This window comes from Palaemon carinicauda, chromosome 8 (genome assembly GCF_036898095.1).
Source record: "Palaemon carinicauda isolate YSFRI2023 chromosome 8, ASM3689809v2, whole genome shotgun sequence".
NCBI classification, from domain to species: domain Eukaryota; kingdom Metazoa; phylum Arthropoda; class Malacostraca; order Decapoda; family Palaemonidae; genus Palaemon; species Palaemon carinicauda.
Window position 1 is genome coordinate 612492 of NC_090732.1, and position 21577 is coordinate 634068.

The 21577-nt window shown below is 45.4% G+C and overlaps 1 protein-coding gene across 1 annotated transcript in view; it reads left to right on the top strand.

Annotated features, from left to right (window-relative positions):
- Nucleotides 1–21577, top strand: part of Drep4 (DNA fragmentation factor-related protein 4) — a 118329-nt gene that overhangs the window by 16313 nt on the left and 80439 nt on the right. The window contains exon 2 of the mRNA XM_068378393.1: nt 12515–12818. Within this exon, the coding sequence (XP_068234494.1) occupies nt 12515–12818 (304 nt within the window). The remainder of the gene's footprint in view (nt 1–12514; nt 12819–21577) is intronic.

Genomic DNA, 21577 nt, shown 5'->3' on the forward strand with positions numbered 1-21577 from the left:
AGTGCAGTAGTGGGTGAGGGTTCTACCACTACACTTCCCTAATTCCAATATCCTTTTTAATCTGTCTCTTGAAATGTTTTTAATATTGTTTTATGGGTTGTACGGAAGGCTAAGAAGCCTTTCGCATCCTGGTTGATTTGGCGGGTGGTCAAAGTCATTTCTTGAGAGCGCCCAGATTAGGGGTTTGATGAGGTCCTGTTAGTATGGGTTGCAACCCTTTATACTTCAGCTCCTGGGAGTCTTTCAGCATCCTAAGAGGATCGCTGGGCTTCGTGAGGAAGACAGACTTACAAGGCAGAGTAATCGTCTAAGTATTACCAGGTACCTATATATTTTGGTTTTGTTATATTGATAACTGTCAAAAACTCTTGGCTTATACGCTGTAAACTTAATTAACTCTGGTCTCTACCCACCGCCTTGGGTGTGAATCAGCTATTATATATTCACCGGCTAAGTTAAATATTTAAAAATGATATTTTAATTATAAAATAAATTTTTGAATATACTTACCCGGTGAATATATAAATTAAAGGCCCTCCCTTCCTCCCCAATAGAGACGCAGCGGGACGAGAAGAATTGAAGGGTTTGTTTACATGCAAGAGTGGTATCTGGCCGATAGTTGGCGCTGGTGGGCACACCCGCAACCTTCATAGCGATCGCTCGCGAGTTTTTTGAGTGTGTTTTCTGTCGAGCCGCTGAGTAGCAGCTATTATATATTCACCGGGTAAGTATATTCAAAAATTTATTTTATAGTTAAAATATCATTTTTCTCCTTCGGGGTCTTCCTCGAAGATAAAGAAACCCTGACTTCCTTCTACGTTGAGTCGATCCTTCCATTTTGACTGTTGCTCATTCTCCTCTGGAGGGCGGTAGTGTAAGAGTGATTGCTGCTCTGGAGGTAATGCACTGATAGAGCTCTCGTGACCCATGGACAACCCTTATGTTCGTACTCCGTTGCTTTCCTCAGCGAAGCGATGGCATCCACCACCGGGAAGTCTTGTTGCCGCTTGCAGCAACTCCTGCCATTATTGGGCTTTTAGATCTCCCCGCTGATTAATGGTTTTTTCGAGAGTACTACAGTTAATATGTGCTTTATTTTCTGGGGACTGCTGTTATGTGGGTTTGGGCTCACAAAGCTGACTTCTCTTGTTTTAAGTTTGTCGTACCTTATGGGCTTGATAGGGAGATAAACAAAAAGTGTCGAAAGACAAATGCTTATTAACTTACTCTTCCTAACCTAACTTTGCAGGCCATTGCTTTAGATCCTAAGTGTACTATGACATACAAATTCAATTTGTTATGGCATCAAAACTCCTCCAGTTAACATGGCGTAAAGGTAGAATTATGACTATGACCAGGATAATCTTGGTGGTTCCTCTTAATAATATGGATATAGCCATAGGAAATGTATGGAATATAAGCATTAAGAATTATGATATAACATAAAAATGATCTAGCTTCACTATTACAGCAATGCAGTTGCCTCTAAGCAAGTTACTCGGGTAAATCAGGACAATTTTCACAATACTACTGTTTATTGTAGAATGGGTAATCAATTTGAAGCCACTGCAACATCACTTACTAGCCTGGTAGAATTACAGGATGTAGATATTTATCGTTACACCGCACGTCATAACCATAGTGAAAAGGTTTTCCAGATTTTCAGAAACATTTTCATGTGTTTCACATGATTCTTATGTTCATTGATGTTAGAAGTTGATTGTTTTGTAATGAGGGCAACTTTACAATTTCCAACACGAATAATTGTCAAAACTATTCAAAACACATGAAAGTCATAGTTTATCTCACTAGGGAAATATAAAAATATCATGTGAACAGATGGAGTTGTAAGAAAATAAAGGGATATACATATACTGTACTAATCTAAGATACCTCCCCTTAACCTTACCTAAATTTCCATATCCTTAACGGTGAAAAAGAATTTGCAAGTACTGTACCTTAATTCCTAGTGGTGCATGCTCTTATTTTTGGGTGATCAACAGGTGAGTCTTTAGTCTGCAGATGCTCATTAACTTACGTATGGGTACAACTCAATTTTCTGGCAAGAAAAATCTTTTGACAATCCGGAATGAGAATGGTTGTTAATATACAAGTATTGATATAGGTACTTTGTACATATGCCAGGCCTCTTTATACACTCCATTATGTCATGCCACTAATGTTCAATTTTTCAATATTAAACTTACCCGATAATCATGTAGCTGTCAACTCCGTTGCCCGACAGAATTCTATGGAGGGATACGCCAGCTATCACAATACTAGAAGGGGGTGTACTTACCAGCGCCACCTGTGGCCAGGTACTATAGTACTTCTTGTTGACACCTCCTCAATTTTTCCTCTGTCGTGCTTCCGGCAAGACGTTCTGGGATACGCTTATGTTCTTGGAGTATTTTCACGGCTTTTGGTGAAGTATTTCTCTTTGATTTCGGCTGTCGCTTTACTGGAAACCTTCTTATATTAGCTTAGATAGCTTTTATATAGTCCTGATTAACGGTTAACGATCTTTTGCTTGATTTTGAAACCCCACTTGGCTAACTCTTTGGATTCAAGATGTCTGACATTTCACAAGCCCCCACCCATAGGCGATGTAGGTCTTGTAATAGGCGTATTCCGAAGGCCTCGGTAGATCCTCACACCGCTTGTTCTGACTGTAGGGATAGGCCCTGTCAGTTAGAAAATCGATGTGAGGAATGTGCCGGACTTTCGGAACTTGATTTTGTCCGTCTTTTGAAGTATTCAACTAAGTTAGAGAGAGGCAGAGTTAGGAGGAGTTCTTCTCACTCTTCACTTTTTTCCTCACCTCATGATCCCCTACCTTTTCCTACCCCTGTAGTGGCTACCCCCGAACCTACTATTTGCCCTCAGCCTGATATGTCTGTTGTTTTGCGTGCTATTCAGGCCTTAGGCGATAAAGTAGAGTCAGTGGTAAGTGATCATAAGTCTCTTATGGCCGAAGTCAAGGAACTTAAGGTCAAGAGTGCAGTGGGTGGAATTAGTGCCAGTGCTGTGACGAGTGCTAGTGTCAGTGCAGTGCCAAGTGCTAGTGTCAGTGTCAGTGTGGTGCGTGAGGATACTTCTGTGCGTGCCAGTCGTCCTCCCAGTCCGGGACCTCTTGCAAGCTCCCAAGCCCAGGGGAGAAGCAATGTCGAAGGGCAAAAGGGTTCGGCAGGCCTTGATCGGCGCACAGAAGTATCCTCGGTGGTTGCGGGCGTGTCTTCCAGAGACCGTCACTCCCACCTGCAGACGATTGAGCCCGTCTTTTACTCGTCCGCTGATCAATTGTCAGGGAAGAAACGCTGGACTCAGGTCTCTAGACCACTCAAACGCAGAGTCCAGTCCGCGAGTGCTCAACCGGGCTGCAGTCATTGGCTCAGCTCTGACTCGCCGCAGTCATCAGTCGACTGCACTCCGCCCAAGAGGAGTAAGGTTCTGCCGCAACAGATCTCTGCTGTTAAGGCTTTGCCTCAGCAGACCGTAGTGTCTGCCGACCCCAAGTTGACTCTACTGCAGTCCATGCAGGCACAGCTTTCGGTCTTGATGCGTGAGTGTCGGGCTGAGAAGGTTGCGCCTCCGCCTGCACTCGCTCCGCCTGCGCTCGCTCCGCCTGACCGCAGTACCGCCTGCCAGGCGTACGATGTTGAGCCACGTTCTGAGTTTACTGTTCCCAGTGGTGTACAGCCTCCGCCTTCCTTAAGGCAACCTCAGCAATGGGATCAGGAGGCTTATACCTCTCTTCCTCCGCTTCCACTTGCTGCTCCACCAGTGATGCAACACTCGGTTGAGGTACAACAACCTCTCCCATCCATGAGTCAGTCTCCTCAGCTCTCGCTGCAGCGAGCTCAACCCTCCGCAAGGCAAGCACCACAACACCTTAGCCTTGCGCCTCAGGAGCCTCAACTCGCGAGACATTTACTACGTTCTGCGCAGCCTCTACCTCATCGCTCTCCGCTCACACCGCAGGAACAGGAACTTGCTACTCCGCTTCCGCCAACCACTCAGCAAGCGCAACCCTTGAGTTCAGCCACTCATGCCAGGAGTCAGCCTCCTCCACCCATGCGCCTACCTTCTGCTTCTTCTTTTGTTCAGCCTTTGCAGTCTGAGCCTCAGGTGTTCCCTCAACAGATTCTTGAAGAGGAAACCACTAATATTGTTGTTCCAGCTCGTTCTGACTCTGCTGTTCAGCATACCTTTCCGATCTCTTCGCTACACTCTGGTGATGAGGCGTCTGATGATGAGGCGGCACACCTGGATCCCTCATCAGACGTGGATGAATCCAAGTCTTCTCCGCCTTCTATTGACTTTCGTAAGGTCTTGGCTCTGTTTAGGGAGGTATACCCAGACCACTTTGTCTCTGCTACTCCCCGCTCTCCACCATCTGAGTTTTCGCTGGGCATGCAGCCAGCTAAGTCTACCTATACTAAGCTAGTCCTAGCAAGGTCCTCTAAGAGAGCGTTAAGGATCTTAGGGGAGTGGTTGCAGACCAAGCAACACCTTGGCAAGACTTCGTTCATGTTTCCTCCGACTAAGCTCACTTCTAAAGCGGGCGTTTGGTATGCCACAGGAGAGGAACCAGGCTTGGGAGTACCTGCCTCTGCCCAGGCTGACTTCTCAAGTCTGGTAGACTCGCCTCGTAGAACTGCAGTGAGGCGCTCTAAGGTTTGCTGGACCTTCTCAGACCTTGATCACTTCCTGAAGGGTGTTTTTAGAGCATTTGAGATGTTCAACTTCCTAGACTGGTGCCTGGGGGCCCTCAGCAAGAAGACCTCCCCTGCGGACAAGGATTCTGCCATGCTATTAATGTCCTGCATGGATAAGGCCATTAGAGATGGATCTGGCGAGCTTGCGTCAATGTTTGTATCAGGGGTTCTTAAGAAAAGGGAACAGCTTTGTACCTTCCTTTCCTCCAGCATTACACCTTGTCAAAGGTCTCAACTCCTTTTCGCTCCGCTCTCGAAGTTCCTCTTCCCCGAAGAGCTGGTTAAGGACTTGTCTGCTGCCCTGATACAAAAGGACACACATGATCTTGTAGCCTCATCGGCTCGTAAGACTAAGGTTGCTACCTCAGTCCCCAGGACTTATCGCACCCCAGTGGCTGATACTCCTGCTACGAGGTTCATACCGCCCTTTCGTGGTAGAGCCCCCAGCCGAGGAAGCTCCCGTCCAGACTCTTCCAGGAGCAAGTCTAGGAAAGGTTCCAAGGCCTCTAAAGGAAAAAACTGACTCTCCGCATCTCCAGACAGCAGTAGGAGCCAGACTCAAGAGCTTCTGGCAAGCCTGGGAAAAGAGAGGTGCAGACGCCCAGTCTGTCAGTTGGCTGAGGGAGGGTTACAGGATTCCATTCTGCCTCAAACCCCCTCTGACCACATCTCCCATCAACCTCTCTCCCAACTACAAAGAAGAGGACAAGAGGCTAGCGTTGCACCAGGAGGTGTCGCTACTTGTGCAGAAGAAGGCAGTGGTTATAGTCCGGGACCATCAATCCCCGGGCTTCTACAACCGTCTCTTTCTGGTGGCCAAGAAGACAGGAGGTTGGAGACCGGTGCTGGACGTCAGCGCGCTCAATGCGTATGTCACCAAGCAGACGTTCACGATGGAGACGACGAAGTCGGTCCTAGCAGCGGTCAGGCAGGAGGACTGGATGGTCTCGTTGGACTTGAAAGATGCCTACTTTCACGTTCCTATTCATCCAGACTCCCAACCTTTCCTGAGATTCGTTTTTGGAAAGGTTGTCTACCAATTCCAAGCCCTGTGTTTTGGCCTAAGCACAGCTCCTATGGTGTTCACGCATCTGATGAGGAATATAGCAAAATTCCTCCACTTATCGGACATCAGAGCCTCCCTCTACTTAGACGACTGGCTGTTGAGAGCCTCCACGAGTCGTCGCTGTCTGGAGAGTCTCAACTGGACTTTGGACTTAATCAGAGAACTGGGTCTGTTAGTCAACATAGAAAAGTCTCAGCTCATTCCCTCCCAATCCATTGTGTACCTGGGAATGGAGATTCGGAGTCAGGATTTTCGGGCTTTTCCATCGGCCCCCAGGATAAGCCAAGCCCTAGATTGCATCATGAGCATGCTGAAGAGGAGCAGTTGCTCGGTGAGACAGTGGATGAGTCTCACAGGGACCCTTTCATCACTGGCCCTGTTCGTCGAGCTAGGGAGACTCCACCTCCGCCCTCTTCAATTCCATCTTGCAGCTCATTGGGACAAGGGTTTGACTCTCGAAGCAGTCTCTATCCCAGTCACCAAAGAGATGAAGACCACTCTCTTGTGGTGGAAGAACAATCTCCTTCTCAGGGAGGGCCTATCGTTGGCTATTCAGACCCCCAATCTTCATCTCTTCTCAGATGCATCGGACTCGGGCTGGGGTGCGACCTTGAACGGACGGGAATGCTCGGGAACGTGGAACGAGGAACAGGGAACGCTCCACATCAACTGCAAGGAGCTACTAGCAGTTCATTTAGCCCTGCTGAACTTCAAGTCCCTCCTGCTAGGCAAAGTGGTGGAGGTGAACTCAGACAACACCACAGCCTTGGCTTACATCTCCAAGCAAGGAGGGACCCATTCGAGGAGCCTATACGAGATCGCAAGGGACCTCCTCATTTGGTCAAGAAGTCAAAACCTCACTTTGGTCACGAGGTTCATTCAGGGCAACATGAACGTTTCAGCAGATCGTCTAAGCAGAAGGAATCAGGTCATTCCCACGGAATGGACCCTCCACAAGAGTGTGTGCAACAGACTTTGGACCTTGTGGGGTCAACCTACCATAGATCTGTTTGCCACCTCCATGACCAAGAGACTTCCGCTGTACTGTTCCCCAGTTCCAGACCCTGCAGCAGTTCATGTGGATGCTTTTCTGCTGAACTGGTCCCATCTCGACCTTTACGCATTCCCACCGTTCAAGATAATCAACAAAGTCCTGCAGAAATTCATCTCGCACGAAGGGACACGGCTGACGCTGGTTGCTCCCCTTTGGCCTGCAAGAGAATGGTTCACAGAGGTACTTCAATGGCTAGTCGACATCCCCAGGACTCTACCTCTAAGAGTGGACCTTCTACGTCAACCTCATGTAGACAGGTTGCACCCAAACCTCCACGCTCTTCGGCTGACTGCCTTCAGACTGTCGAAAGATTCGCTAGAGCTAGAGGCTTTTCGAAGGAGGCAGCCAGTGCGATTGCCAGAGCAAGAAGGGTTTCCACTCGTAGAGTCTACCAATCTAAGTGGGAAGTCTTCCGGAGCTGGTGTAGAGCCAATTCAGTATCCTCTACCAATACCTCTGTGACCCAAATAGCTGACTTCCTATTACATCTTAGGAACGAGAGATCCCTTTCAGCCCCTACGATTAAAGGGTACAGGAGTATGTTGGCTTCAGTTCTCCGCCACAGAGGTTTGGACCTTTCTTCCAACAAGGACCTTCAAGACATCCTTAAGTCTTTTGAGACTTCTAAAGAGCGTCGTCTATCCACTCCAGGCTGGAACCTAGACGTAGTCTTAAGGTTCCTTATGTCACCTAGGTTCGAACCTCTCCAGTCAGCTTCCTTCAAGGACCTTACCCTCAAGACTCTTTTTCTCGTCTGCCTTGCAACAGCTAAGAGAGTCAGTGAGGTTCATGCCTTCAGCAAGAACATTGGTTTCACGACCGAATCTGCAACATGTTCTTTTCAGCTCGGATTCCTAGCAAAGAACGAACTTCCTTCACGTCCTTGGCCTAGATCGTTTGAAATACCTAGCCTCTCCAACATGGTAGGTAACGAACTAGAGAGAGTTCTTTGCCCTGTCAGAGCTCTCAAGTATTATCTTAATAGGTCTAAACCTATTCGAGGACAGTCAGAAGCCTTATGGTGTGCCATCAAGAAACCTTCGAGGCCCATGTCCAAGAACGGGGTTTCGTATTATATAAGGCTTCTGATTAGAGAAGCCCATTCTCACTTAAAGGAGGAAGACCTTGCGTTGCTGAAGGTAAGGACCCACGAAGTAAGAGCCGTAGCTACTTCGATGGCCTTTAATAAAAACCGTTCTCTGCAGAGCATAATGGATGCAACCTATTGGAGGAGCAAGTCAGTGTTTGCATCATTTTATCTTAAAGATGTCCAGTCTCTTTACGAGAACTGCTACACCCTGGGACCATTCGTAGCAGCGAGTGCAGTAGTAGGTGAGGGCTCAGCCACTACATTCCCTTAATCCCATAACCTTTTTTAACCTTTCTCTTGAATGCTTTTATTGTTGTTTTTATGGTTGTTACGGTAGGCTAAGAAGCCTTCCGCATCCTTTTGATTTGGCGGGTGGTCAATTCATTCTTGAGAAGCGCCTGGGTTAGAGGTTGTGTAGAGGTCCTTTAGTAGGGGTTGCAGCCCTATATACTTTAGCACCTTTGAGTTGATTCAGCCTCCAAGAGGAACGCTGCGCTCAGTAAGGAAGACGAACTTAAAAAAGAGGCAGAGTAACGGTTCAATTCGACTTCCTTACCAGGTACTTATTATTTCATTGTTATTTGAGATAACTGTTATATGAAATATGGGATACTTAGCTATCCTTTAATCTTGTACACTGGTTTTCACCCACCCCCCTGGGTGTGAATCAGCTACATGATTATCGGGTAAGTTTAATATTGAAAAATGTTATTTTTATTAGTAAAATAAATTTTTGAATATACTTACCCGATAATCATGATTTAATTGACCCTCCCTTCCTCCCCATAGAGAACCAGTGGACCGAGGAAAAATTGAGGAGGTGTCAACAAGAAGTACTACAGTGATACCTCGGTACTCGACCATAATCCGTTCGAGATCCGTGTTCGACCTCCGATTTGTTCGAGTACCGAATTTTTTTTCCCCATAAGAAATAATGGTATATATTCTATTCCGTTCCCAAGCACTCGAACAGGCCCAAAATATTAATAAAACGTGTACCTAAACAACAATAATTATCTAAATGTGTATGAAATTGGTCAGAAAATCCTATAAAACAATTTTAAACCATTTACTGTACTAAAATAAAACAATTTTAAACCATTTTCTGTACTGTAGTGAACATACCTTTGAGCAGCGGTTCGATGGCATACAGGGATGGATGTGGAGAGGATGGAAGGGGGAGGTTACTGCTTGGAAGGAGAGTCCCCTTCCATGATGTGGCGGGGTAGTTCTCCTTCAGGAGTTGTTTCTCTCTCCAATGAAAGGGTGGGCAGATCTATTTCAGGGGTTTCTTCTCTTCTTTGTCTCTTCTTTGGAGGAGAAACAGGCTTTGATGTAGCAGCTTTCTTTTCTTTTGTGAAAAACTGGTCTATTGTTAATTGTTTCTTCCTCCTCTGCAGTATTCTTCGAAAATGATACATGACACTATCATTAAACATATGCACTGCCCGGTTTGCTACTGCAATTTCTGGGTGGTATTTTTCAGCAAAAGCCTGCACATCTGCCCACTTGGAACAAATTTCATTGATGAGAGAACTTGGAACATCCTCCCTTACCTCATCCTCTTCTGAAGATTCCTGCTCCACAATCAGATCCTGCTGCTGTTGTTGTTGCAGGTGCAACAATTCCTCCACAGTCAACTCGGTAGAATGGCTTTCTACAAGCTCATCAATATCATCCTTGTCGACCTCAAGCCCCAAACTCCTGCCCATGACAACAATTTCCTCAACGACATCAGTGTCATCAGAAATTACAGGGGTAGCAGTGCTTGGACCCGCCTCTGGTTGGAAACCTTCAAACTCCCTCTCTGTGACACATGATGGCCACAGCTTACGCCAGGCAGAGTTCAATGTCCTATAGGTCACACCTCGCCAAGCTTGGTCAATCATGTTAACAGAGTTGAGGATGCTGAAGTGTTCCTTCCAGAATTCCTTTAGGGTCAACTTCGTGTCACTGGTCACTTCAAAACACTTTCTGAAAAGGGCCTTGGTATAGAGTTTTTTGAAGTTTGAAATGACCTGTTGGTCCATGGGCTGGAGTATGGGAGTAGTATTGGGGGGCAAGAATTTGATTTTGATAAAGCTGTATTCTTCTTTCAAGTCATCCTCGAGACCTGGAGGATGTGCAGGAGCATTGTCCATAACCAGAAGACATTTCATTGGCAAGCTCTTTTCAATGAGGTAAGCCTTAACCTGGGGGGCAAACACTTCGTTTATCCACTCAGTAAAGAATTGTCTTGTGACCCAAGATTTAGTGTTCGAGCGCCACATAACTGGTAGTGCACTTTTACAAATATTATTTCGTTTGAACACCCGGGGGTTGTCCGAGTGGTACACTAACAAGGGTTTGATCTTGCAATCGCCACTTGCATTTGCACACAGCAACAATGTTAGCCTATCTTTCATTGGCTTGTGACCTGGCATCTTCGTCTCGTCCTTGGTAATGTACGTATTGGCTGGCATTTTCTTCCAAAATAACCCAGTCTCATCACAATTAAAGACTTGTTGTGCGATCAAATTTTGTTCATTTATGTACCGATCGAATTCCCCCACGTATTTATCGGCTGCAATTTGATCCGAACTAGCTGCCTCCCCATGCCTAGTAACACGATGAATACCTGTTCTATTACGAAACTTTTCAAACCAACCCCTGCTCGCTTTAAATGTAAATGAATCACTTTCACTGGTACTCGGACTTTTCTTCACTAATTCTTCATAGATATGCAACGCTTTTTCACAAATGAACGCTTCACTAACACTTTCCCCGGCCAACTGTTTTTCTTTAATAAATATTAAAAGCAACTTTTCCATCTCCTCAATCACTTGTGGCCTTTGCTTAGTTACCGCCGTAACTCCCGTTGCAACATTCGCCTTCTTAATCATTTCTTTATGCTTTAAAAACGTAGAAATGGTCGACTTCGCCATTCCGTATTCTACCGCTAAATCGGACACTCGTACACCATTCTCATATTTCGCTATAATTTCCTTCTTCAACTCGATCGTTGTTCGCACTGTTTTCCTCTTCTCCTTCCCCTTAACACTCATTACTTTCTTGGGACTCATTATGAAAGCTAAAAAAGCAATTAAAAGCACTGAAAATCACTAAATCACAACGAATGCTGATCGCGCGTTGTCTGAGTGACGCTCTCGAGAGAACTGATGCTTCCCGAACAAGCGAGAGTGGCCGAGATGGCGCGATCATCACAAAGCCCATGCGGTCGTCACGTGTTCGGCTGGTCGAGTACCGAATTTTTGGTCGAGCACCGCAGCAAAAATTTCTCGAAAATTTTGGTCGAACTCCGAATTGTTCGAGTATAGAGTCGTTCGACTACCGAGGTATCACTGTATAGTACCTGGCCACAGGTGGCGCTGGTAAGTACACCCCCTTCTAGTATTGTGATAGCTGGCGTATCCCTCCATAGAATTCTGTCGGGCAACGGAGTTGACAGCTACATGATTATCGGGTAAGTATATTCAAAAATTTATTTTACTAATAAAAATAACATATTTTGCAGTTTGATATTTTTATTTTCTCTAGAAAGGAATTATATAGTGATTAATGGTGAGGTAAGAATACCTGAGCTCATGCATGTCATGTTAAGCAGCCTAGAGGTTGAAATAAATCACTGACCGTGGCTGAACTTACGGCTAGATGATTGTGAGTTATGTGTTTTTGTCTTGGCGGGTATCCTCTCAGCTATCAACCAGAGAAACAATGAACAGATGCTCACTGATACATTAAATTCCCCCGTATAATCAAACTTGTTTCAGGACTAACTAGCAGAGTCAGATTCTTGAAACAAATGTCTGTCTCAGATTGATCTCCAGCACCGTATAGTAGGCTAACATGGGTATCGTTTATGCTACTCCTCTTGCTTTTATGCAGCATATCCAAGGGCTGATTGGTTATCAGCTGTGAAGTTGGTGTAACAGCTACTGTTGTTCAGCCATTGTTTGATTGCTCTCAAATTTAAGTCAAAGGTAAGATTTGTTTTTAGAAGTATAGAATTATTAGTAGACATATCTTAAAAACTTACTGGAATGCATGCAAGTTCCCACTCGATTCCCCACTTAAAGTGGCTGGTATTTTTTACACAGTTATTCTAAAAAATGAATGAAAAGTCAAAATGGTAGCACGTGGGAGGGGACATGTGTACACCACCATTCTATATACCAGCACCAGCACACTTTCCAGCCGGAACAATGGTTTTCACCTATGTCAAATTTTTCATTTTTATTTTAGTCAAAGAGTGAGTAACGCATGAATTCTAGGTATGTATTAAAATACTGTACTGTAATTAATTTCTGTTGAAAAATTTGGTGTTTTGGTCATTCTATTCTGTGAAGTACAGAAGCATGGCAATTAAATAAATCAAATTTTGTATATAGTAGTATGAGATATTTAAAATGTGTTCATCTATAAACTGTACATGAATTTTCTTTTTACCTTGGATTTTTTAACCAATGAAGACTTATTAGCATTGTTTTATTTAAACAGTAAGGGTATATTAATATAGCTTATTTTAGGATAATATTAAATTTGTATTGGCATGAATGCTGACATCTATTTTCTTTTCTCGCTTTCAGGAGGAAGACCTTTTTATAACTTTGGATGATGATACTGAAGTTGATGAAGAATATTTTGAGGTTCTTGAGAATGGAGTTAAACTTTACATGAAATTTCGAGAAAAGAAAGAGGAATCTTATCCTCTTTACCAGCTGGCAGAGTTTCTTCAGAAATGCCTTTTAAATCAGCCAGATTTGCACAAGAAAGTTACTGAATATCTGATGAAGCCTGAACAGTCAGGAGCTGTTTTAGGTATCTTGGCTAGAGTTGCCGAGTCATCGTGTTCACCGTCCAAAAAGGAAGAAGATTTAGATTGGTTCAAAGGTACAGTATTATTTATTCTTCTTATTCCAATACAGAAGAATTGCCTTATTTAGAAGTTTGGTCAAATATTTTGGATTTTTATCACTCTTACCTATTCTCTTATTTAGAAAAGATTCGATCTCAATAATAGAAAGATCAAGTCTCCCTGACTAGGCTGGGCATCCTAATAATGTTTGTCTCCTTGAGGAGGAGAGGAGACAACTGCTCTCTACAAGCCAAAGAGAAAAAGTGATTAGCTCACCACTCCATGAGTATATATACAGGTGGCTGGTACCCCAAGCCACCCCCCACCCAGTCTCTGGGTGGGGTTGCCACCTCGCACCAAAAAATCTAATTGGCTACCTTCCAGCTTTGCCAAAAGAATATCCATTTATAAATAACACAAGGTTTGTATTAGTTAGGGAAAATACAAATTATCTACGAATTTGTAATTTTTTCCAGACATTCTTTTGCTTTGGACAATACAGGTGTCTCCTAAGTACTAAGTACCAGTATGTGAAACCCCGTTTTTGTAAAAAGTGTACTGTGAACTGATTATTTCTATGAACCTCCTAAAGTTCATATTGCTTTCCTCTCTGGATGCTTAGAATGTCGACATTACTCCTTATTTAAGGGATAGTTTTCCTTGATCGGTAAAAGCCGCTCAATATTTTTTGGATGATTCCACATACATTATGGGTAATGTGTCTAATTTGTTTTGTAGTAATATACACACGGCACCTGTCCAAGTTTTAGTAATTTTAATAATAAGAAAAAAAAATTGGATCCAAATCAAATGAGCAATTTGAAAAATAGGCTTCAGGATATAACAAGTAGAGCTATATCTAAAATTTTGCTAAAATTGTTTGCATGGAAAGAGTTTTATTAACACTTCAATAACATCCCAGATCACATGGTTAGATAGAAGGTGAATTTGATTGGTTAATCTGGTAGAATTACACTTTTGAGCTGAGGTTTAGTAACCTTATCAAATTCATTTGATTGTTTTTTTGTAAAATTATATGTATACTTAATAAATTAATAGTACTTTGATCTTTTCGTACACTAATGTCATTTGAATCAATCTTATCTTTCTACTCTAGTGCTGATGGTATTCAAAGTGATTACTCTTATTTTTTATATAAATGAGTAATTATGAGATGAAGTAATTTTTGAAATATTATTTGGAGTTCAAAGTACCCAAAAGCCTAGACTAAAAGTAAGTCTGTGATATGTAATTGTTATGAAAACTAAATGCCCTATCTCCTTCCTTAACTGGCCTCTAAGGTGTGAGAATCAGCAATGTGAACATAGAAATAAAAAAAATATTAATCTTAAAACTTCTTATAACTATACTTGCCTGATGTTCATATGCATATGCTCACCCCCCCTTCCCAGCGATTAGTGACGTAAAAAGAATAGGGACGTATTTAGAGTTTGAGACTGAAGAAACTATCCGACTTGCTTTACTAGATGCACTAGTTTATTGGAAGGATAGAAAACCAGAAAACTTTTTAATTTTAAGTAGTAACATTGGAATTCCAAGCTTCTAAAGATGAAAAGATGAAAGCAATGTGAATATCAGGTGAATATAGAAACAAAGAAATTTTATTGAAATTTCATTTATCAGACCAAACATATCTGTAATCAACTTTGTGTACCATGTAGGGGTAAGCATGTTCCTCTTTGGAGCAGTGTTTGTAATGTGGAAATTTATTGGAGGTTCAAGTGGCATAGTATTTGCATTTAATTGATAGTAAAGCCAAGGATAAGTACAAATGCAAGAAAAAAGGGGTCTAATTCTGTTTCTAAGAAACAGAATTCCCCTACTCGTATGGTCTTTGCTGCCTGTATCCCCTGACCTTCACGAGGAAATTCCTAATAGTTACAGTTAGTGACTGAGGCTAAAGTGGAGGGATTGAAAGTACACACATTTGATTTTGAAGATGTCGAAAATGAGGTTAGGATGAAGGTCTCAATGGTGTTAGATGTTAAATTTAACCTGCCTATATCACATGATGATATCAAGGTTGTTAGATGTTAGATTTAATCTGCCTATACCACTTTTGGAGCTTTCCTGTTTCCAGCGCTAAACCACTAAGGTGACTCACTTCAAGTTCCCTGTGTACAATTGCTCATCTCTTGATTGGTGGAGCATTTTCCATCTATGATATCACTATGCACTCTTTAGGTCAGACTCATGATGTGTTCCAATATCATTACAGTATATTCTCTTCATCTGACTGGAAACTAAGTTTTAGCTAGATAAAACTTAGTTGTTCCTACACTGAATACAAACCCTCATTCTTTACTATAGGAGATATTCTAGCGCGAGCTGGAAAATAAGGCAGAAAACCTTAACAAGGTCGTTAACGACCGGGTTGGTAGTTATCCCCTGTTGGGGGTGGGGGACTGCCGGCCGGTAGCTACTGAGTACCTTCAATCGAATTCTAGCCATCGCAGTGGTAACACCGCTGCTCCCGCTTTTGTTTGACTGGCAGACTAGCCTTTATTTAAGTGTTTTTTTTCATTAACTTTTTCTTTTTTCTCTTTAATTAGATGTGATGTCCTCTAATTTGAGAAAGTGTCCCGGGATTCCTCCGAAATCTTGTGGCACATTTATGTCACCACCGGAGGTGGATCCTCATTCCCTATGCCCTTCATGCAGAGGTCATAGGTGTACTGAAGACTCCCCCTGCCAAGTATGTAGGAATGGTCGCCTACGCAGTGGGATAAGTTCACGAAGAGGAAGAAGAAATCCAAGAAGGATTCGTTACCTCCAGGTTCGCCGTCGAAAGGTAAGGAGTCTCGGGCCTCTTCTTCTGCCCCTCGATCTCTTCCTTCAGACTCTTCCTCCTTCCTCCGGGGGGAAGTCAAGGAAGAGCGGCACCATTGACTTAACACCCATTCCCCTGGGGCAGGCGAATCAAGTTGCCCCCCCCCCCCCCAGTGGGATAGTTTCGTCCGTCATCGGAAATAATTCTATTACCGCTTCTATTCCAGATAACGTGCGAGTGGTATGGCCTGCCCTTGGACTTCCTGGTTCTCCTCTTTTGGTGGAGGTGTGGAACCAGTTCCTCGCAGGCACAGTTTTACCTCAGGTCCCTTCTGTTTTGGAACCCTCGGGAGTTCCGAACCTCGTTGATATCCCATCAGCTCAATCGGCGGCCGCTGAAGTGTCAGTGGAGGCATTAACGTCAGCTCCTGCGGAGCCTACTTCACTCCTCGCTTGCATTACGACGAAACAACGTCTCAAGTGTGATCATCGTGATTCCTCCTCCTCCTTCTCCTCCTTCTCCTCCTCCTCCTCCTTCTCCTCCTCCTCCTCCTTCTCCTCCTCCTCCTCCTCGTATTCGTCCTCCTTAGAGAATAGGAGAGAGAGAGAGAAGAGGAAAAGGAGAGCTCACTCTCCTTCGCCAAGACGTTCTCGTCGGAGAGAGAGGTGACATAGGAAGAGACGTCATCATTCTCGTTCTTCCTCGCTTTCTATCTCTTCACAAAATGTCTCGCCGATACACGATAAGCGCTCTCGTCACAAACATAGGAATACTTCCTCGCGCTATCGTTCGGCTTCGCGATCGTCTTCCTCTCACGGGGAATCATCTAGGCGCTCTAAGAAGAACTCTACGAGACGTTCGCGCTCTTCTTCACGAGAGAGTTCTCTCAAGCGCAATAAGCTCTCCCGTTGGGGCGAGGTTAAATCTGATCGTCCCCAGAGCGCAACCAAGGGAAGAGAACACTCTGAGCGCGATTCCTCTCCTTCACATTTCTTCGCAAGGAGCTCAGCTCGCGCTGGGAAGGCGAGAGAGAACACTTCTTCTCGCCGTCCCTTAGTATCATGAGAGAGAGAGAGCGCTTCCGTACGTCAAACTTCTGAGCGCGCAAGTCTCCGGACATATCCGCACGAGGTCATTCTCCGCGCCCTCGCGTTTCAGACAGAACAGCTCCCATTCCCGTACTTTCTAATGAATTACGAAATATGGGCTTCGCGAGAACTTCGGAAGAAGACGCAGAGGTTCAGCCCTTCTCCTCTTCGGCTGAGAACAGAAGTGAAAGGCCAGGCCACCGATCAACGCATTCTCTTATTGAGCCAGTACCGTTAATTCGGTCGCCTTTGCCTAAACCTTCAACTTCCAGGCAGGATCTTGCGCGCGCGATGCCATCAACCAGCGCTCAGCCTTCCTCTGGATTGTTGGCAATGGAGTATGTTACCTCGCCGTTACCTTCAGACATTCGGGCTTCTAGCGCCCTCCCTCACGAGGAATTAGCGCCACCTGAGGATTCCTCGGAGGAACTACCATCAAAAGACTTAGAGTCCGCCTATCTGAGGGCTCTAAGAACGATGTGTAATATCTCAGGTATCGGAGATTTACACCTGTCACCTCGTCATACCGACGCTCCAGCTTTAGACAGACTATGTTGTCCTCCACCTAACCCTAAGACCAGAATCGAACTTCCCTGGTCTATTCACACTGCAGGGCATCTGAGGAAGGTCTCGCAGGCGGTCTCGGGGGAAACGAATTCCTTGAAGTCTCAAGGATCCCATAAGATGCTGCAGTTTCCTTTTTCGAGGCAAAGGCGCTTTTACAAGGTCAGAGATGCCAACCCTTCGCCTCTGACACTTGATCCCCTCACAGCAAGGCTTACACCTGGCTGCTCTGCAGAGACTCTCTTCCCTTCCAGTCTCCTCTTCTGCAGCAGAAGCCTCAACAATGGAAGCAGCGTCAATGTCTCTTCCAGTGGCACTATCTTGGTTTGACACATGGTCTGGCACAGTGGGCTACCTTGCAAGTCACGAGGACCTTTCAAACCAAAATTCCATGCAGTCTCTGCAGGAAGTCCTGGCTGCTGGGCCAAGACAATGGACTTTCTAACTGCTACGGCTGCAACGATGTGGGGCAACTGGATTCTCAAAAGGAGGGAATCGGTAGTCTCCAGACTGCATAGGAGCATCGGAAAATCTGAGAAATCTGATTTGAGGAACTCTGATCTCCAACAACCTCTCCTCCTCTGTAGACAAGCAGTCTCCTCCACCTTAGAGACTTGGAGGAAGGAGACGCAGGACACTACAATGCAAAAGGCTGCTTCCTTTCGTCCAATGCAACAGCAGCCAACTCCACAACCCAAGGCAACAAACGCATCTCCACTGCCAGCCAAGAACCCCAGCCGCCCCTCTTTTACACCCAAACCTATTGGCAGAGGAAAGTCAGCTCCTCCTAAGGCTAAAGGCAGAGGGAGAAACCCTAGACAGAAATAGGGTCTCGACTCCCCCCCTCGCAATGCGTAGGGGGGTGCCTGCAGGGGAGTTGGAGGAGTTGGAAAGCTATGGGGGCCATGCAGTGGACCATAAGGGTGCTTCGTTGGGGATACCGCATTCCCTTCATAGACTCTCCTCCTCTAATTCCTCCCCCGATCTCGTCCTCCCAGGTCCCTTGGGATCCTGGGAAACAGCAAGCCCTAGCTCGGGAGATACAGAGCATGCTACTAAAAGACGCCATTCAAGAGGTCTCTGACTCTTCCCCGGGGTTTTTCAGTCGCCTCTATCTGGTAGTGAAAGCCTCGGGAGGTTGGAGACCAGTACTGTAATAGATCTTTCGACTCTGAACCAGTTCGTGACGCAGACTCCATTCAAAATGGAGACAGCGGCTTCCGTCACCCAAGCAGTACGCCCAGGAGACTTCATGGCATCTGTAGACTTGAGAGATGCTTATTTCCAAGTGGCAATCCATCGCACATCTCGGAAATTCCTACGCTTCCTGGCTCAGGATCGAATCTTTGAGTTCAAAGTTCTGTGTTTCGGCCTCTCGACCGCCCCACAGGTCTTTACGAAGATCTTCAAACTCGTATCTTCGTGGGCGCACAAACATGGAATTCGTCTGCTAAGATATCTGGACGATTGGCTACTCCTGGCCTCGTCCAAGGAGCTAGCTCTGGATCATCTGAGAAGACTTCGGAGTCTTTGCAAGGATCTGGGGATCCTTGTAAACGCAGAGAAGTCTTGCTTAACTCCGACCCAAGTCTTGAACTATCTGGGTATGTCCATCAACACCCAGGCAGGAAGAGTGTTTCCGGCGGAAGACAGGGTTTGGAGACTGGATCAGTCCATCACCCATCTCTTGTCTCCACTACCACCCTCAGCCAAGTCGTGGCAATGTCTTCTGGGCCATCTTGCCTCTCTGGAGAAACTAGTTCCAGGCGGGAGATTAAGAATCAGAAGTCTCCAATGGTATCTGAAGACCTATTGGTCTCAAAAGTCAGATTCCCCATTCTTGGCAGTGGAGGTCCCAAGTCTGGTGCTACAAGATCTTCATTGGTGGTCGACCAGAGAGAACACCCAAAAGGGCATTCCCCTCCAAAACCCAAGTCCGAAGTTAAAACTCTTTTCGGACGCGTCGCTACGGGGATGGGGTGCCCACCTAAGCCCCAAATTAGCATCAGGAGTTTGGTCTCCGATAGAGAAGTCTCTCCATATAAACCACCTAGAATTATTAGTTGCCTGGAAAGGCCTAAAATTCTTTGTAGAAGATCTACACGGACGAGAGGTGGTTCTGATGAGCGACAACTCCACAGCCGTCTCGTACATCAACAAACAACGGTGTACTCTGGCAAGAGACCTCTGTCTGTTAGCAGTCCAGATCTGCCAGTGGGCAGAAAGCCACAACATTTCTCTTTCAGCCAGGTTTATTCCGGGCCGGAGAAACATTGTGGCGGATCAGCTGAGCAGGCATCACCAAGTGCTGAGTGGAGAATGGTCTTTGGATCCTCGAGTAGCGAAGACAGTAATAGCTTTGTGGGGTTTACCCACAATAGATCTGTTTGCCACCTCTCTGAATGCGAAGCTTCCTCTCTACGGGTCCCCAGTTCCAGACCATCAGGCAGCGATCCAGGACGCCCTCCCAACACTCCTGGGACAACCTGGATGCTTTTGCCTTCCCTCCCTTTTGCCTGCTCAGAAAGGTGATCAACAAAATCAGGATCTCTCAGGACTGCAAGCTAACTCTAATAGCTCCGGCTTGGCCAAGCAGAGAGTGGTACGCAGATCTCCTTTCCCTGCTGGTTCAAGTGCCTAGGTTCCTGCCTCCAGAACCCCGTCTGTTGACGCAGCCACACAGTGGTATCCCCCACAGGAAAATCCACTTCCTGAAACTTCACGCCTGGAGGCTGTCCAGTCTCTCCTCAGAAGCAGAGGCTTTTCAGGAAAGGTGGCTGAACACATGTCCAGGCACCTACGCCAATCTTCCACAAACCTCTACCAAGCAAAATGGAGAGTGTTTGCAGCTTGGTGTAGAAGGCGAGGCGTGTCTCCACTCGATCCCTCTCTTCCTTTAGTGGCAGACTTCCTAGTTTACCTCAGGGAGGAGGAACTCCTCTAAGTCTCAGCAATTAAGGGCTATCGTTCAGCCTTAAGCCTCATCTGCAGACTGAGAGGAGTTGACCTTTCCACCTCAGAAGATGTCACCTTGTTGATTCGAGGTTTTGAGAGATCTTGCCCCCCCAGTGGAGATTAGACCACCACCTTGGGACGTGTCCCTGGTCTTACGCTCCTTAAAGGGGCCTCCATATGAGCCCTTAAATAAGGCATCTGATTTCTTCCTCACCCTTAAGACCGTCTTCGTAGTAGCTCTGGCCTCGGCAAAAAGGGTTAGTGAACTTCACAGTCTATCCTACGAAGTCACCCATACTAGAGGATGGGGGGAAGTTTCTCAACTTCGTGCCAAGTTTTGTGGCCAAAACCCAGAATCCTTCATCTGCCGATGAGAGGTTTAGAGAATTTCAATTTTCCAGCCTCAATAGGGCAACTCAGGATACTGACCAACTGCTACTGTGCCCGGTCAGGTCGCTAAGGAAATACCTGAAGCTCACCAGACCTTTCAGACCACGTCTCCGTCATCTCTTACTCAGTACCAACAAGGTTAAGAAGAGAATCTCTCGCAACACCATCTCTTTCTGGCTCAAGAAAGTTATTGCGAGAGCCATTCACGGAGACCCTGAGGCAGCTCAACCCAAAGCCCATCAAGTTAGGGGAGTAGCTGCCTCGCTGGCATTTAAGAAGAATTTCTGTCTCCCAAGTCTTAAGAGCTGGAGTCTGGAAGCGCCAATTTACATTCACCACTCACCATTTATCAGATGTGACACATAGGTCTCTAAACACCTTTTCTATAGGACCTATTGTGGCAGGTCAGCAGGTGCTGTAACTACCTTTACACCCTTTCAGGGGACAGTAGCCATTGATCGAGGATTCTGAGTTACACTAGGTTTTAGAAGAACATCCATCTATCTTCTGCTCTTTCTTCTTCCTCCCATCTGGGTAGCCTAGTCTGTGAACAGTTTCGGCTGGACTCATCAATGGAGTTAAGGTATGAAACTCATCTGACTCCTATCACAGGGTATAAGTTATACTCGTAGTCACGAGGGTTCCCCTTTTCAAGGTCAGGGGAACCCTTTGTATGAAAGGGTCCTGGTATTACTCCCGACCCTCTTCATGCTGAAACTTTGGTTTCTACGTATATACAAACCTTCAGTCATGCTGGATTTGGGGATCTACAAAGAAAGTTAATGGGAGATTGTTCATTAATAAGAGTCTAGTCTGAGGACTATCTTCTCGAGGTATAGAGAACCCTTCGTCCACCCTGACCTCAAGACTAAGTCTCCTATAGTAAAGAATGAGGGTTTGTATTTAGTGTAGGAACAAATGACAAACTTATAACAGAGTTTGTATTTTTCCTAACATACAAACCCGAATTCTTTACTCAAATCTTCCCTCCGTCACCGCCCCCTAA